General features: G+C 36.3%; 2 protein-coding genes across 4 annotated transcripts in view; both read left to right on the top strand.

Annotated features, from left to right (window-relative positions):
- The first annotated feature begins 2489 nt into the window (after nucleotides 1-2489).
- Nucleotides 2490-5960, top strand: LOC127660981 (probable N-acetyltransferase camello). The gene is made up of 2 exons (XM_052151493.1): nucleotides 2490-2621; nucleotides 2925-5960. Exon 2 carries the CDS (start codon nucleotides 2928-2930, stop codon nucleotides 3591-3593), a length of 666 nt encoding a protein of 221 aa, XP_052007453.1. The 5' UTR covers nucleotides 2490-2621; nucleotides 2925-2927; the 3' UTR covers nucleotides 3594-5960.
- Nucleotides 5961-13238: 7278 nt separating this feature from the next.
- The window catches only part of LOC127661041 (dynactin subunit 1-like), a 37229-nt gene continuing 31601 nt past the window's right edge, over nucleotides 13239-18866 (top strand). For all 3 annotated transcript variants that reach the window (XR_007972722.1, XM_052151591.1, XM_052151592.1), the window contains exon 1: nucleotides 13239-13659. Coding sequence is in view for 2 of the 3 variants with exons in the window: in XM_052151591.1 (XP_052007551.1) it covers nucleotides 13627-13659 (33 nt within the window). In the remaining variant the exon portion in view is untranslated. The remainder of the gene's footprint in view (nucleotides 13660-18866) is intronic.

Below are 18866 nucleotides of genomic sequence, written 5' to 3'. Positions count from 1 at the left end.
AGTGTCCAGTAACAGGAAAATTACTGAGATTAAGACAAATCTTTAAAGCAAGTCAGTTCGCATGGTGGCCATGTTTATTTTTCTATTTAAACAAGCGGCATTCAAGTGCAGCTCCTCTCTACTTGAATGGGGAAAGACCGAAATCTCCACAATGGTTGGTCAAGATTATGATCAAAGAACATATTTCAAATCAGCAGTAAAATCTGACAAACATAAATTGTGCTGCTTTACCTCAGATTACATAAATCAAATAAAATAAAATGTGCATACACGTTCTCGAGTTGTTTTATGGGCGATGTTTGTATCTAAAAGGTGATTGGCTCTATTACCTGTAAAGCGGGACTTTCTTTTCTACATCTGTTGACTGTTGGGTGTTCCAATTTATCCCATTCATTTTAATAGAAGTGGCCCATCTCTGCCTAATAGTCTCTAGATTAAGGAAGTAATATTCTGCTGGTCATGTGATTCTAACATGGCTGCCCCCATGAGGGGACCCTCTCCATGTAGAATAAAACAGCTTTTATAAGGATAGTGAAGTATACATTTTTATGTGAGTGCTCAAATACATATATTTCACAATTCATTTCTTTAGGAGTAAATCTTTTTAATGAGGACAGGCGCACCTTTAAGTGCACCTTTAAGAGAACTCTAAATTTGCTTCAACAAACATATTTGCTCTCTTTGGAATATTTTGCCTAACCATATACTTGAATGACTAACGTTTTTCATTTTTAGATATAATTTAGATGTTAACAATATAAATGATCTAATTTTCTCAAGCAAGTCCTTCAAACGTGGTGCTGAGACCTGGATATCTGAATAGTTTTACTTCATTGTTATGATTATAATATTTCAAAAAGACAATTTACATTATTGATCTGTTTTTATTCCTAGAAAATTATAATATTCTGCAGAATAAGTGGAGTTATTTAAAACCCTTTTCCCCCATTTCCAAACAGTCCTTGTTATTTATTTTTTGTTGGTTAAAATTACATAAACTGTAAAAAACAAAGTCAAGAAGGTAAATTTATTTGATAGCCTACCTCTTTCTGATGCCCTTTATTATTTGTTTTATTATTATTCCCTATTCTTATTTTAAAAGTGTATTTATTCTTTTTGTGTTGAATGTATGAGAATATGACAAAATTGTGTTTTTGTAAATGTAAAAAAAAAAAACATTTGAGAGAACTGCTGCCATCTATTGGATATGAAGTGATATCGTGTAAATATAGAGACAATAGATATAGGGCAAAATGTGTCAAATTAGGCAAATACTTTTGAAACAGCAAGATGCTTTTTTGAGTAGAAAATTTTAATAATACATATTCAAAACAACCACTTCAGAAAATAGTTAAATATTTTCAATCACATTTGGCATTTCATATCATCTCAAGTATTCTATGAACAAATCTCCATTGTGATTGGATCAGTCAATGTGAGCCCTATTAAAAAATAAAATAAAATCATAAATCTATTCGCTCCACTTAATAAAAATAATGTGTTTAATAGGGGCTTTTAACCCTTGCAACAGGGGGTTTTTTTTTTTTACCCCAAATACTATCCTTTCTCTTATTTGACATTTATTTAAAAAACTTTTGATTTTATGAACTTGAACAAAACTGAAAATGATAAATAAGTATTTTGTCTCCAAATAAATGTTAATTTCAGGGATTTGTATTATTTGCAGCATTTTAAAAATGTGTTTAGGGAAGTGCTGTGGCTGTTTTTGTTGGTGTTTGTGTTTTGGGAGAGAATCAAATCAAATGTGCCTTTTATGTGCCCTTAGCCCCGCTGTACCCTAATCGTTTTCCTAATTTTCCTCCTTACTGAAAACACACGGAATATTTGGTCCGGTAAAGTTGGAAATATATTCACAGATTCGAACTTCCCAGATCAATAAATAATTATAAAAACGTTGTTTAAATACAAACGACACCTCTTTCCAACCGTAGTAATGTAGACAACGAACCAGAAGGAGACCACTGATGTGTGAACTGAATTTGGTGACATTGCAATGTGGCTACTAGTGAAATTATTTTATGTTTTTTTTTAGTATCGCTTTTCGGTTTTGCACTTTGCCGACGGTCCCTGCGGACTTGTATCTCAGCCGGCTGCCCGTAGAGATCAATGTAATTTGTCCAGCTCGGAGGAAGCCTCGTTTTGGTGAAAGTGAGTTTGTAGCTCGTTGTCTACATTATCACGGTTGGAAAAAAAAGTGTCGTTTTTATTCTAACAACGTTTCTGTAATTTGTTATTGAAGTTCGAATCTGTGAATATATTTCCAACTTTACCGGACTAGAGTTATTTGCTCTCTATGCCGAAGATGTTTCGCAAATTACAGACAGATCGTCCCTTATAATTGAAACTCTCCAGTAGATGACAGCAGTGTTCCCTGTAACTAGTTCATTGAAGGGCAACTAGTTCATTTCAAACAAAAACGTCATGCACGATCTATGTAGGCCTACATATCGCTATAGTTCATGTGTGTTGTAAATGCCATTGTAATAGGCCCTACCTTCCGTAAACACACAGCTGCTATATATTTATTTCCTTACTGGCTGCTCAGTCATTGAGTAGAGGTCGATAACCCGGGAATCTCCTCTTATCAGGACATTTTTTTCGTAAGTTAATAATTTATTGTAATTTACTATGCCTTGATGCTGTGTCTGTCTTATTAATTTAATGTACATATATACTAATCCCTGAAGCAAGCAAAGTGAGATTTAATGCTTTGTAACTATTTTGTATGTGAAGCAAACATTTGTATCAGTCAAATAGATTTCTTAACTTTAACTGGAATTAGTCCATGAAATGTGGTTCACTTACAAAACACGGTCAACACTAAATGTATATTCTTAGAAGGGACAGTAATACATTTTCAGTTAAATATGTATGTTATTTCTGATGTCATGCTTGATTTGAAGGTCATGGCTGAGCTAAAGATTCGTCGCTACCGAGATGATGACGATGAGGATGTGAGGGAGATTTTTACCCTGGGAATGAGCGAGCATATCCCATCCTCCTTCATGCACATTCTCAAACAGCCCCTGACACAGATGATTCTGGTGTGTGTGTTAAGCGCTTTGCTGACCAGCTCCATGTCCATTCTTTTGATCATACTGACAGTGACACTGCTTCTGGCTGCAGGAAGGCAGGGTGTGAGCTACATGGTCACAAAGTACATCCAGACCTCCCTTAAGCAAGATTTCAGCCACATTCGACAGACCTACCTGGAATCTCCAAACTCCTGCTTCTGGGTGGCCGAGAGTCAAGGTAGTGTTGTGGGTGCAGTAGCGTGTTCACCCACGCAATTTGAGAACTTCCTGGAACTAAAGCGCATGTCTGTTAAAAAGTCATACCGGGGACGGGGTATTGCCAAAGCACTGTGCCGTACAGTGGCAGATTTTGCTCGTGAACAGGGTTTTCAAGGAATAGTGCTTCACACAACGGTGGTCCAGACAGATGCACAGAAGCTCTACGAACATATGGGCTACCACAAGATCAGAGAATTTGTTGTTCCAGAAGTAATTGCCAGGCTTACTAATTTCACAATAACGGAGTACGGGTTCAACCTAAAACAGAATCGTGACTGAGGCTGTGAACTTCACCAAGATCACCATCCTCTCCATGGTGCAGCCAGGCTTTTAAACACAGCGAGGCAAAACAATATCATCGTTTGTCTAGATGAAAACATCAACAAAAGGGAGCCTCTTGTTTTTAAGTTTTCAAATTATGTCCACATTTGGTTAATTGATGTTACAATCATATTTTTTAACCTACGTTACTACCCAAATAAAACAAATACATGTGTTCAATTATTGTCTAAGCATCACTAATATACTCATGTTATGCTATAATGTTACTCTTGCCATATAGTTAATAGAAAATGTAAGCACTTGAAAACAAATTTAAGCATCTAAAAAGCATCTGAGAGACATAATGCTGTAGTCTTTGTGGTAGCTTGTGTTGCTTAATGAGAAAGGTTCTCTCTTTTATTTTTTATCCCCATTTCTCCCAATTTGGAATGCCCAATTTCCACTACTTAGTAGGTCAGTTGGCTCTGCTTCTGAGACAGTCATTCTGCGCATCTTATCATGTGGCTCATTGTGCATGACACTGCGGAGACTCACAGCAAGTGGAGGCTCATGCTACTCTCCGCAATCCACACATAACTTACCACACAAGTGAGAGCAAGAACCCCTATTTGAATCTGGTTCAAACGAGGTTACCCCATGTGAATCTACCCTCCCTAGCAACCGGGCCAATTTGGTTGCTTAGGAGACCTGGCTGGAGCCACTCAGCACACCCTGGATTTGAACTCGCAACTCCAGGTCTGGTAGTCAGCGTCAATACTCGCTGAACTACCCAGGCCTCCTCTGAGAAAGGTTCTCTTTTAAATATAATAATTTAAAGGGGTAGTTCACCCACAAATGAAAATTCTCTCATAATTTACTAATCCTCATGCCATCCCAGAAGTGTATGGCTTTATTTCTTCTGCAGAACACAAACAAGGATTTTTCAACTGGAATGGCATGTAAATAATGAGATTATTTTTAAATTTTTGGATGAACTATCCCCTTAACATAGCTTGTGCTCCCTATATGGTTCATTGAAACTGGGCAGTAGTATATTTATATTTGGTAGATGAGATGCAGATAGAAAGATGTGAGTATCTTGAAACTGTCAGATGGTGTTTAACAGGAATTGCTTAGAATATGAATAAAGTGTTATATTTTCATATATACGATGATTGGACAACCCTGGCAGATGATGATTACAATGGCATTTTTTTCAGGAGTGAATTTAGACCTGAGCAGCTATTATATACTGATATATATGTATATATAAAATTGAACAACAGAATCAACCCTCTAATCTTGTAGTTTACCTTTTCTTTTCTGTGTGGAAATGTACAGATTGTTTAATTTCTGAAAGAATGAAAAGATTTGATTGTGAACTGTGAATTATTATAAATCCCAAGCATGCAATGTAACATGCTTCTGGAAAAAAATAGCTTATTCTGATTAGAAAAAAAAAGGAATTTGTAATAATAAAATAAATCAATAAACACTTCTCTACATAAACGTTTGTAGGTTTTTTCTGTTGTTTTCCACAGAACAAAGAAAGCTGCTTGATAACAGAATTTTCATTTTTGTTTGAACTATCCCTTGTATAGACCATGTAATTCCATAATGGACATTTCAGCCTCAGTCCTTTGAACTGCATTGGGAACAAGATTTATCTAAGTATTTCAGTTTTTAGCTGTATACGTTTTATAATACTTTCAAGTTATAAAGTGAGACAGTTTGTACAGATGCCATGTATTTGCACATGTAACAATAGTAAAACACTTAAGCTTTTATGTCACTAAATGATGGTTTGAATTACAGTTCAAGCGAGAGAAGCCTGTGCAATAGTAAGCTTAATCAGTACTCACATCTTTTAAACACCATACTTGACATTAATGTGCAGGTTTGGGGAGTAACGAAATACATGTAACAGGGAATGCGTAAAATACAAAATATAAGTAACTGTATTCCACTACAGTTACAATTTAAATAATTGGTATTTATAATAAAGTTACATTTAAAAAGTATTTTGATTACTGAAGAGATTACTTTGCATTTTATTGTTATTTGTTTATTTTAATATTTAGTCCTTTCAGATAGAAAACATTTATATGTATGAATGAAGTGATCCAAAGTGCATTTGAGCAGCAGTGAAACACTTTCTTATGATGTGTTACATTCATACGAGCAGACAGAGAAGTAAGTTTGAAGTAGTTTGCAGCAGAAGAAATAAACCTTGTGTAAATTGTCAGTTTTATGCTAAAATGCTATTTCTAGCAATTTACATGCACATGCTACCAGACACGATCATTGTTTTTTTAATCAAGAAAATTCACATTGGATAATATTTTTTTTCTAGTAAGACCTTTGATAATAGGGCAGAAATCATATTCTTGATATTATTTTTTGTGTTGTTTTCCTGTAAAAATATCTAAAAATCCTTAAAACAAGATCAATTTGATTCATCTTATTTTAGAAACAATACTGCATAAGATATTTAGGTTTTTCCGAGAATGTATTTTTAACATGTGTATTTTTTCTTACTGTACTGGCAGAGAAGTAATCCAAAGTATATTGAATACGTTACTGACCTTGAATAATTTAAAGAAATACTTTACAAATTACATTTTACAGCATGTATTCTGTAATCTTTAGTGGAATACGTTTCAAAAGTAACCCTCCCAACCCTGTAATGTGCTTTGTTAAACATTAAAGCTAGTTGCTAGAAGATCTTCTCTTTTTTTGGGCTTTGATTTAGCACAGTGAACTTAGTGGAAGAAGGAAAACGGGACTTGAGCAGGGCCTAATATACTGAAACATATATTGTCTCCTGTTTATCTCACAATTCCACTCACTCCTGAGAGTATCTGAGAGTATCTCAGGATGCAGATTAATCTGCTGTGGGGACGAAATGCTTCACTGAGTTCAGAGAGTGTGTTAGAACTGTGTATCTTCTGGCCCTGAAACAGCTTGGTGGTGTTATGTCATGCTAACGTGAGAGAAGAAGAGGCACAAAAGAAAATGTGAATTGTATTCATAACCCCTAAGTGTTCTGAACTGCATAGCAAGGGAAAAAAACAGATGTTTTTTCTTTTCAGCTGCTTTTCTGCTATCTATTGCTGTAAACTGTAATTTGTTTCAAATTTTAAATATTCAGATTTAAATTGTTTATTTTGATTTGTAACGTTTACAATCTCTGACCAGTAAACACTCTTATACGGTAGTTGTTATTACAGTAAATCTGTATCTTGATACAGCCACCGCTTTCATTAAAAACAATAAATAAATAAATAATAAAAAATGAATGACTTCATGACTGTTACAGTGAGTTGAGATTTATCCGGTGTCCATGTTGCGTTCATTAATGAGAACACACGCTCCGCAGATGCAAATGTTCCAGGCAGGCATAAAACAAACTCCACGACCTTGGCTAAGACTCCGAAGTTGATGGTCTTGCTCTCCAGCTCACGAAAAACGTCTGTCCATCTTGTTCATGTTCCACTCAGTGATGCGACGAGTGACAACGTTTTTCACGCAAGCCCACTCATCAAAGAGTGTGGTGTCGTCAATCAAACTGAGAGCGGGGATTCTGCAGTTGAAGTGTTCAAGGCTGCTCTGAATGTCTTTCCACTCTGGGATGTCTCTCAGTAGGGCCCACTCAAGTTTTTCTGTACTCTCCAATGAGTGGCTCCAATTTTGGAGGTAATCCACTGATGCTGTATAACAGTTTCTGACTGCTCAAAAGAAATCATCTGCTCGCATGTCACCTGCTTCAACCAAGGCATTCGACTGCTTTTTAATGTCAGAGGGTATGAATGATTCCTCCAGCCTGGCCTGCAAGACTTTTCTCAGGTCATGAATGTACAAAGCCACTTCTGTGGCTGATATGTTCTCTTGCTGTACTATCTTTAGTGCAGGGTTAAAAGTGGCAGTTTGCTTGAGTGCAAAGCCAATACAAAGTTTAGTGCAAGGATCGCTGAAAAAGTCATTTTTCTTGAGAAAGTCAGTGTGCATGCAGACCATTGAAAATGTGTATTATTCTTTCAAGAACTGGACCAAGAGAGGAAACATGTGTTGGCATAATGCAGTAATTTCTGATAGTCCAGCTGCACAAAAGCGAGTTCTTTGCATATTACAGCTTCAGATTTGGTGCGGGCAGAAGACAATTTCAGATCATACAGTTTCTTGATCAGTTTCGCAGTACTGTCAGCTGACTGAAAACAGTTTAATTGTTCATGTGGAAAAGTGCTCGGTAGCGTTGGCCAGAGGGGGGATTTCTCCTGAAGGCCACTATCCACTGTTTTGAGCATGTTCAGCTCAAGTTTGTCATGACAACCCAGACCCTAGGTTACAGACTTAAGACTTATGTCAGCTGTATCATCACTAAGATCATGCTACTAATCCAGTGTACAATAAAGTCACACTTTTTTTCTCTCTCTCTCTTATTTAATTTGTTTTGTCGACATTTTCATAATTCATTAATGCTTACAGTAGTCATTAAGTATATACAGAAAAAAAAAAACCTGAATAGGTATAATCAAGGGTGTTTGTGGACTTGTATCACCACTGGGGAACAGGCCCCCCAAGAATTCATAAAGTGTTTCCTTTCTTTCCTACAGTGTCCAGGAGCATGCCTCCCTGGGAGAACAGCACCAAAGCATTTAATTCTATATTGCATTCATGTACGTCCACTCCCGTAGGGGACAGGTTGGGAATTTTTGGTTGAAAAAGTTTTGTGAGCTTCTTAATAGTTTTGCGTTCCCTTGTTTTATAAGTTTTGCATTTCCTTGCAATAAATGTATCATGGTTTTACTGCAGAAACCATATTTTAGCCAGGATATTCATAGCAAAACCATAGTGATAATACAGGAAAACAAAAACGATAACCACAAGAATGATTAAAACCATAATAACCACTAATTCGTGATTTTTATTACCATAGTTTTCATTTTCCTGTATTATTACTATGGTTTTACTATAAATATCAAGGTTAAAATATGGTTACTATTGTAAAACCATGGTAAATGTATTGCGAGGGAACACAAATCTTATTGCAAGGGCACTCAAAACTATGTCAGGAAAAAACATTCCCACCCTGTCCTCTAATGGGCTCTGTATTAATGTAACTATTGGCTTGTTTCACAAGTAATTTTACAGCTGTATTTACAAAAAATGGCATTGTAACATTTGTCTAAATAAACTATATTATAAATCAAAAAAGGTTACTGTTTGGTTGATGGAAATGGCAAACTCCATATTTGTATTACTTGGAAGTCTGTTATATATATATATATTAAAAACATTGACAAAGTATGTTAACTTTCATCACCCGACTGAGTTCAAAGCAATTGCACAAATGGAGTCACAGGCAAGAGTGCTATCTTAAACCTACAAGGTTAGATTTAATATGACACAAAAAGTTAAATACTGGAAGAACAATCTATTTGCTTGAAATTCACAAAAAGAAAATGTAAATTATAAAGAGTAAAAATAAACGTAATAGTTTGAATGCAGCTGACTGGTTTCTTTTTATGCCCTTGTCAAGTCAACTAAGGCTAAATTGGAGGGGAACAGACCAGAGAGCAGCTGATAAGCTAGTGAGGAAAATAAGCTTAGTAACAACTTCACTGGCCTTTCTTAACTTAAATCTCTGCTCTGTGTTGTCCTGTGGTCTCTCCACCCTGCTTTTCCCCTTCTCTCTGTCTTTTTCCAAAAATATGAAAAACAGCAAAAAAACAAAAACAAACTGCCATATCGGTAAAATAACCAAGGTTATCTCCTGAAAACATCTAAATTTCATGTCCTCAACTTGAAATGCTGCACACTATAATCATTGTGAGTTATGTTCTCAATATCAGCATATTGGATGCCCTTCCTCAAGGGATTGTAACTGTTAGGTAGCCATCATCCTTTGCATTTTTACCTGGAATCTCTGTGCTTTTCTCTACTCTTTCCCTTCTTTGTCTTTTCCCTACTGAATATAGGAAAAATTGCAGAAAATTCAGATTCAGCAACAATTTTGTTTTACTTCCCTAATCTTTAAATGCATACCACATTACGCCCCATCCATTTTTTTTGGAGTTCTTCTCCCACATCTTTAGTAGAAAGGAAATAAAATTGCAGATTACCTGAAACGGTATATGTAGGTTGCAAGTGACCTGAGACATAATAGTGTAGTTACGTTTAACAGGTAAGGTTGGGCAAGGAGGAGGCGGAAACAGGCTGAGCAGTCAACAAAACATTTAATGACATAAATCAAATTAAACTTAAACATACCGACACACACACACACACACACACACACACACACACACACACACACAGCAGCCATTTCTGTCTCTCTCTGTCTCTCTCTCTCTCTTTCTCTCTTTTAACACAAACTTTAACATTAAACAGCTCTCCGTAGCCAACTTGAACACAAAGGGTTTTTTTGTTTGTCTTTGATAGCACAGGATAAACACATGGATGCCACTCTCCTCTGCCACTCTCTTGCCTCTCTGGCATATTTGTGTTCTTTTTAAAGTCTCCCTGCACCATCACTGTAACAAGAAACAGTTGTTAGAGATAATGAAACCCAGGTGCCGACCATCACTGCTCTCTTTCTCCCACACAGACAGTCACACAACCACGCCCCCCCCCCCTCCCCCCGCCATCCCCACAAACATATTTGCACTTCCATAGAGCATATTGTTTATTTTACAATAATACAAGTTTACTATCACAGAATATCTAGTGGTTTGCCTATTACTTTATTAGTTCTAAAGGCCTGTAAGGTTATTTGGGTGGCATAAAGTTTACACAGATTAGTAGGGTAGAGCTGGGATAATTCTAACACTTTTTGGCTTTTGCTCATATATTCAGAAAAAGTTAAATGTAAAAATGTGTCTAAATCTCTGACATGTAAGTAGTCTTATCCTATGCCAGTTAAGTGTAACAGTGAAATGTGAAAAAGGGGTTTAGCGATGCACCAGGATCTAAGTTTAATAATGGTTCACAGCACATTTATGACAGCTTTAAGAAGTATTCAAGTTATAGCAGTTTATAACTGGACACTCTCTTGTGTCAGCTGCCATTTTGTTATGCTTTTTTTTATTTTTTGTCTCAGCTTTTATGTTCCCCTGTATACTTCATATCTTCTAAGTCCCTATATGCTCTTAACTTTCTTCTGCATTTGCTAGCATTCAACCCTCATTCCCCACTAAATCCCAAACTTACCTTGTGTTAGTTATTTGTAATATCCCAGCTTAATTTGCAGAGACACCTATAAGTAAGATATTCTTATGTTGATTTTCCAAGTAGTGTAAATACTGTGGCTCTTTGGTGCTATTAAAACATTTGTCGGTTTGTTTGAGCATCCCAACCAGTCCGACACAGCAACATTGGCTTAAACAATGGTGTGAGTTTGGAAAGGGACTATCTGTCTGTCGAAAAATGGAAGATGAGGGGAGGGATCAGGAAACTTGTTGGAAAACAGTGATTATTTTAATAATTTGTTTGGTGATGTTAGTGGCACAGAAATCACACACTTCACATTTATGATATCTGTCTTGGGAGAGCTGTAAATGTAAGCTGTTGTAAGCATTTTCTATTGTTGATACAGATGAGAGGCAATGTTTCATAGAATGTGTCACTAATCCATATAAAGTATATAAGATTTATTTGTGTATTACCTAAAGGTCTGCTCAAACTGACCCACATTTGTTTATTGGTTTTGTGCGATGTTTTCAGTGTTGCACCTGTGCCTTCTAACTGTATAACATTGTACAGCAATTGTATTGCACACATCAGCATTTCTCTCTGTACAGAATCTGTATAAAGAAATAAGCCCAGGGCTTCAGTGCAGTTGTAGTTTACAAAGAGCAGTAATCCCGTCTGTGTGAGTGTGTATGTGTGTTTGTTTGTCAGTTTGCTGAGGTTGTGTCTGACTGTGTGCAGCTTTATGTCAGAAGCTGCGTCACATTCAAATAGGCCTGGAGAAGAAGAGAAAGGCTGAATAGAGAGCCAGTCTTAAAGAGACCTACTGCCTTAAACACTCTCCAAGATGCAACACTAACATTTGGGCATGAATGCACTCCTAGGTTATTTCGGCACTGGGAACCATAGCTGAAAGTGTGTAGCTAAACCCAGTGATCTTCTCATAGAATGAGTTTAATACATTTATTAACCCAGTCATGAATAAATAAGGGATAATGCACAGTTAGCTGGTCATTATCACAAAAGAAATCCAGACAGAGTGGGTAGGACAGTCTTTTTTGTGATATTGACTGGATGACTGTACATTATCACCCTTATTACATAGCTATTTACCAAATAAATAAATGGACATCAAAAACTGATTTGAGTTACATTTATTTATGTGAGAAATAAGAGTTGACAGAGCAATATGTGAGATATGAAACTAACACAACTAGGAAATCAATTAGACAAATTAGTTTGACTCCATAATGTTGATTGACCAATTAGAATAAATTATTCCAGGGAGCCATGTATTAACATTGGACACCTAATGCAAATGCTTCAATTATAAATAATGAACTAGTCATCCATTCTTTGGTGCACAAAATGCAATCAATTTAATATCTGTTGGGGAGAAAAACAGAAATTCGACCAGTTTAAAGGTCTATTTATTTTGCTTTGCGACTTCACTTTTTATACTAGTGGTAATTGCTACACTGTACACTGTAATAAAGTTGGCTAGATCTGTTACTAGACGCTATTGTGGAGTGTTTATGTAGGGGATTGATTTTTATTCTGTATGTGTGTACAAGATCTCTTTTTGTCTTTTAATGCCTGTCACTCTAAGAGCCATTATTTTCAGGACACTTGAGAACATTTAACCCCCCACCCCCACCCCCAATTCTCATTACTGTAACATGTCCGGATATTTTACTTGTACTATATCGATTATATTGCAGCACCAAACGAGTATATGTATGGTATAAATAATAAATAATTTAAATAATACTCCTTTTTTTCATGTTCAAATAATGAGGATGTCTTAAAGGGATAGTTCACCAAAAAAAAAAAAAAAAAAACACATTAATTTACTCATCCTTATGCCATCCCAGATGTGTATGGCATTTTTCCCCACGGGAGTAATATGGATTACTTTTATGATGCCTTCGTGTGATTTTTGGAGCTTCAAAGTTCTGGTCACCATTCACTTGCATTGTATGGACCAACAGAACTGAAATAGTCTTCTTAAAAACTTTGATTGTGTTCAGCAGGAGAGAGAAAGTCATACATGTCTGGATGGTGTGAGGGTGAGTAAATGATGAGAGAATTTTCATATTTGGGTGAACTATTTCTTTAATGACCATCTTTTTTTGCATTGTGGTAATGAGAATAGGGAGGTTAAATCAAATGTTTGTAACAGTCATGATAATAATGTCACTGTGTAAAAACTCTGGTTGGCCCTTAAAATAAGCCTCTTTTATATATATATATATCTTTTATATATATATATATCTTTTATATATATATATATATAATTTCTTTTTTGTTTCTTTTGATTTTATAGCAAAATTGGACCAGCACATTTTCTAGACAGGTTTTGTGAGAAAGGGGATATTTTCCTGTGAAATTTGTGAGTTTGACCATTACTCACTGTTGGAGGGCTTTAGGACCCAGACTCATTTGCTGTTCTGCAGAAGGCAGCACAGATATTAGCGCAGTTCTCGCTACCAACTACACTCTCACCTACCAACACAGATCAGTCTGACAGACTTACACAAACACCTTTCACTAATTAATTTTATTTCCTGCATCGCACTGAAAAGTCACACGCTCAAACGCATTTGCTAGTTCATCCAAGCTCACGTGTCCTCTGGTGACTCTCCCAGTATCCTCCCCTGGGGTTCAGTCTGGGTTACTGTGCCTCTGCTGGATCTGGACCAAACCACACATCTCTGAAACTCGTCGTATGGACAAAGGATGGAGATAGATAAAGCGAGACAGACAGAGAGGTATTGGGTTGGTGGGTGGGGGTGGGTGGTTTGAATAGACTGCACTGGTTGCTGAAGCAAGAAATCGTTGTCAACGGCAACACTGGAGCAGCATGTCTCAGATGAAAAGATATACTTACAGCAGGGTGAGTGACAGTGGACACACTCTAAAACTATGAGTCTTGCATCTTTATCATATATACACGAACATTTTAATATATACATGTTTTATGTGCATTAAAACAGAGTTAGTACATTCTATTTAATGTATAGGTATTACTTATGAGCAGTGTATGATGGTGTGTGGACATGCAGGTGTTGTAGCATGTGTCGGGGTGAGAGCATCCGTGGGCTAAATGAGTGTTCTGTAATGTGTCTGGCTCAGCTGTCGGCTAAAATGTGTTTGCTTGTGTGAAAACGGCTACAGTCTATTACAATGTGTGTTTTCATATAAACGATGCAGTTATATCAATGCGATTTTTGAGGCATTTACTGAGTAACACGACAAAACAATAAGATTAAAATGAAATGTCTGATACCATCTGATGACGTTATAATTAAGTTGTAGGAATGGACCAGATTATTCCTTAAATATGTTGACTATAGCTAAAGCTATATAGACAATAGCTTTTTTTTTTACTTTATTAGATTTTTTTCTTTGTATTGTGGCATGACATGTCAGGATGAGGCCCAAACCTTTAATACCTGATATTAAAACTGAACCAAAGTTTAGCCCTAACCTTTGTGTCACAACTTACCCGACTTACATTTCATCCTAGATTTGCAGACATAAATCATAAATCCTTTCTCAAAACTTTGAGCAGCGCAATTATGTAGTTTTAATGTTCCTCTAGTTACTGTTAGACTGAAATGCTCTCTCTCTCTCTCTCTCTCTCTCTCTCTCTCTCTCTCTCTCTCTCTCTCTCTGTGCATTTATTTATTCATGTGAATATATTCTGTGTAGCTTTGTTGTGGATTGTAAGAGCTCATATATCATTGTCTTGCAAACAGAAGAGGATAATACCTCAAATGTATTAAAATATAGTATAATAACTAAAGATGGGACGATTACGAACCATGTCATAGCATAACTCGATATTTCGAAACTTGCAAACAAGAAGTTCAGTCCGTGTGATCATGAATGAAATGCCCCGTCAAACATCATAATCTCTCTATTGCTTTGTTTTTACCGTTACTGCACTTTTTTCTACTTTGTTTACAGGGTCCTTGAAGTGCTTAAAGTGCTTGAATTTGACTTTTAGAAATGTAAATACTGGAATTCCTCGAACATCCCCTTATTTTGATGAAAAGTGCTAGAGATTAAAATGGATAGTTTCCTACGTGTAATGTGTGTCCATCAAAGATGAGGTGCACTCCACATTCAGTGAATAATGTGTCTTAATATCCTTTCTGTTCTTTACAGTCAGATAAAAAAGTAAAAATAAATATTAATTTTAATCTCATGCAGCATGGATGTGCTAAAGAAATGAGAGATTCTCGTTGATTTTCGCTGAACCATACCACTGTGAACCAATCGTTGATCTGTTAAAGTGACAGTAACCTTTTTAGCAGTTCTGATATGTAAGCTCAAAGTTATTGCTTGTAAATTGTACACATTATTTCAAACAGTGATAGCTCATATCATTATTATATATATATATGTATATATATATATATATATATATATACCATTTCATGATATAATATGAATTAATATATTGTAGAATTTTTTATTTTTACAAAGTTAAAATGTGCTTATGTAATACATAACATATACACTTTCACATTCTTTATTCAGGACATGTACTGTTCAGCTCTACTGCTTGTTCTGCACCTGTTCAGCCTGAATGTGGCCCACTATTGAAAGCTTATTTGTCTTTTCTTATAGAGAAAGGTATATGAGCAACTCTTATTTAAATGCTGTGCATTTATATTGTGTATTAAATAACTTTATTTTGATGAGAAATTATAATGAATATTTTGCCAAAACAATTCAGAAAATAAATTTTCTGTAATATTTTAAGCATTATTATATTGAATCGTGAACCTCATATTGTATATTGAATCGAATCATTCGATAACCATATCGTCCCATCCCTAACAAAAACTATATTGTGTGTGGCCAAAAAATTAGGTCTACATTCAAAACATATCTCCAGAAAGCATAAAATGCATAGGGAAAATCATGACATTTATATTTTTGCAATCCTCTCCATTCCATTGTGTGAAGACAAAAACAGTATATAAAAATACAATAAATAGACAAGAGATGAACAATATACAGTGCATCCGGAAAGTGTTCACAGCGCTTCACTTTTTCCACATTTTGTGATGTTACAGCCTTATTCCAAAATTGATTAAATTCATTATTTTCCTCAACATTTTACAAACAATACCCCATAATGACAACGTGAAAGAAGCTTGTTTGAAATCTTTACAAATTTAAAAAAAAAAATGAAAAAAGTCACATGTACATAAGTATTCACAGCCTTTGCTCAATACTTTGTTGAATCACCTTTGGCACCAATTACAGTCTCAAGTCTTTTTGTGTATGATGCTACAAGCTTAGCACACCTATTTTTGGGCAGTTTCTCCCATTCTTCTTTGCAGGACCTCTCAAGCTCAATCAGGTTGGATGGGGAGTGTCGGTGCACAGCCATTTTCAGATCTCTCCAGAGATGTTCAATCGGGTTCAAGTCTGGGCTCTGGCTGGGCCACTCAAGCACATTCACAGAGTTGTCCCGTAGCCACTCCTTTGATATCTTTGCTGTGTGCTAAGGGTTGTTAGCACACAGCACCCCAAGTCTGAGGTCCAGAGCGCTCTGGAGCAGGTTTTCATCAAGGATGTCTCTGTACATTGCTGCATTAATCTTTCCCTCGATCCTGACTAGTTTTCCAGTTCCTGCCACTGAAAAACATCCCCACAGCATGATGCTGCCACCACCATGCTTCACTGTAAGGATGGTATTGGCCAGGTGATGAGGTTTCCTCCAGACATGATGCTTGCCATTCAGGCCAATCTTTGTTTCATCAGACCAGAGAATTTTGTTTCTCATAGTCTGAGAGTCCTTCAGGTGCCTTTTGGCAAACTCCAGGCGAGCTGTCATGTGCTTTTACTGAGGAGTGGCTTCCGTCTGGCCACTCAACCATACAGGCGTGCGGCAGAGATGGTTGTTCTTCTGGAAGGTTCTCCTCTCTCCACAGAGAAATGCTGGAGCTCTGTCAGAGTGACCATCGGGTTCTTGGTCACCTCCCTGACTAAGGCCCTTCTCCCTGATCGCTCAGTTTGGCCAGGCGGCCAGCTCTAGGAAGAGTCCTGGTGGTTCCAAACTTCTTCCATTTATGGATGATGGAGACCACTGTGCTCATTGGGACCTTCAATGCTGCTGAAATTTTTCTGTACCCTTCCCCAGATCTGTGCCTCGATACAATCCTGTCTCGGAGGTCTACAGACAATTCCTTGGACTTCATGGCTCGGTTTGTGCTCTGACATGCACTGTTAACTGTGGAACCATATATAGACAGGTGTGTGCCTTTCCAAATCATGTCCAATCAACTGAATTTACCACAGGTGGACTCCAATCAAGTTGTAGAAACATCTCAAGGATTATTAGTGGAAACAGGATGCACCTGAGCTCAATTTTGTGTGTCATGGCAAAGGCTGTGAATACTTATGTACATGTGATTTAAAATTTTTATTTTTTTTTATAAATTTGCAAAGGTTTCAAACAAACTTCATTCACGTTGTCATTATGGGGTATTGTTTGTAGAATTTTGAGGAAAATAATGAATTTAATCAATTTTGGATAAGGCTGTAAGATAACAAAATGTGGAAAAGTGAAGCGCTGTGAATACTTTCCAGATGCACTGTATACTGAGACAGCAAAATACAATAGGTCAAATATACAGATATACTGCTAAATTTAAGACATTTTCACATATCAAAAATACATTAAATTAAAATGAGAATTTTGTGACTTTCAGTCCATGTGTAAATGGATATAAAACCTATAACACATTTAACAACAGAAACACACATTTAAAATTGGCATTCTTTGTATTTCTGGAAATTGACCAATGATATTGATGACTCATCTTGCACTACACAGGTTTTTGTCCAATTAAATGCTCTCCAGCATGAGAATATCCCTCCCACTAGCTGTTTCAATAGGAAATATGTCAACTTTAAAAGACTGTTTAGCACATGACACATTCATGGGAAAGCTCTACTGTTTAAGCTCTTAGTTCTTCAAATCATAAAAATTCTTAGATTTTGCTTAATGCTCTTTAACAAGCTCTACACAAAGTAAAAATCCACAACAAGAATGACATTGTTAAACCCACACACTTTCCACCCATAGTGACACAGTGACTAATTTCTGCTGAGTCATAAGTCAGTTTTCCAGAACTCTTGTGTCCCTTTGCACTTGATGTGTTCTTGAGCTTATTTTACATGAGAAATGTATTTCATTAAATCAGTTTAAGTATAATGAATGAATAAGTCACATTGCAGTGAGCTGTTGCCACTGTGAATAGTGTTCTGTTTTCGAGAGGTCAGATCTATAATTTTTGTTCACTTCTATTGTTCGATTGTAAACTGAGAATGTTCCCACCTCTTCAGAACATTTCGTTTTCAATTATATTTAGAAAAAAATATGATATCTTATCACAAAAAATATTGTGTTTCAACTTGCCAGTGCCTATTTTTAGTATAGTTTCAAAAATGAAAGTCATTTTGGGCCTCAGCCTCTGTGTGATTAGAAAAGAACATTTAAATGACTAAATGGAAGTAGAGCGAGTCTCTTAGGACAAGCTTTTGATGTGTGTGAGTTTGCACATCATGACTACAGGTAACAATGCTGTACTTTGTTTGTGAGTTCATCTTCTGCAGTAAGCATCAGTTAAGTCTGCATCACAAATTCTTTAATCATTAACTTGTATAGACATAATCTGGAGGAGATGAGTGACTTGTTTAGCTACATAATGAGGGTCCTACAAATGTCTTCAACTCCCCCAGATTGCCTAATTCAATATAAGATAGTGGTCCCAAAAATACAGTATTTGGAAACTTTTGGGCACTTAAAGCCTCTCTTACAGTGTTTGAATGCCACTGCATTAAATAACAAAATGTGAAAGCAAATGGCATCTGCAAACAAATGATGCAAGAGATTTTCTTAGAACTAGCTTGACTTTTCGGGATCATTTTTAAATTGTTGTTTACAAACTGACTCCAAAGAAATTTTAGTGGATGTATGAAGTCAGTTCCCCTCAAGTTCACACAGGTGTCCTAGTAGAACACTAACTAAATTCCACTAACATTTGACCACCAGAAAGTGTCTTAATTTTGAACTTT

This window comes from Xyrauchen texanus, chromosome 20, assembly GCF_025860055.1.
Source record: "Xyrauchen texanus isolate HMW12.3.18 chromosome 20, RBS_HiC_50CHRs, whole genome shotgun sequence".
In the NCBI taxonomy this organism is placed as follows: domain Eukaryota; kingdom Metazoa; phylum Chordata; class Actinopteri; order Cypriniformes; family Catostomidae; genus Xyrauchen; species Xyrauchen texanus.
Note: the sequence above shows the minus strand (reverse complement) of the source record. Positions and strands in the feature narration are given on the sequence as shown.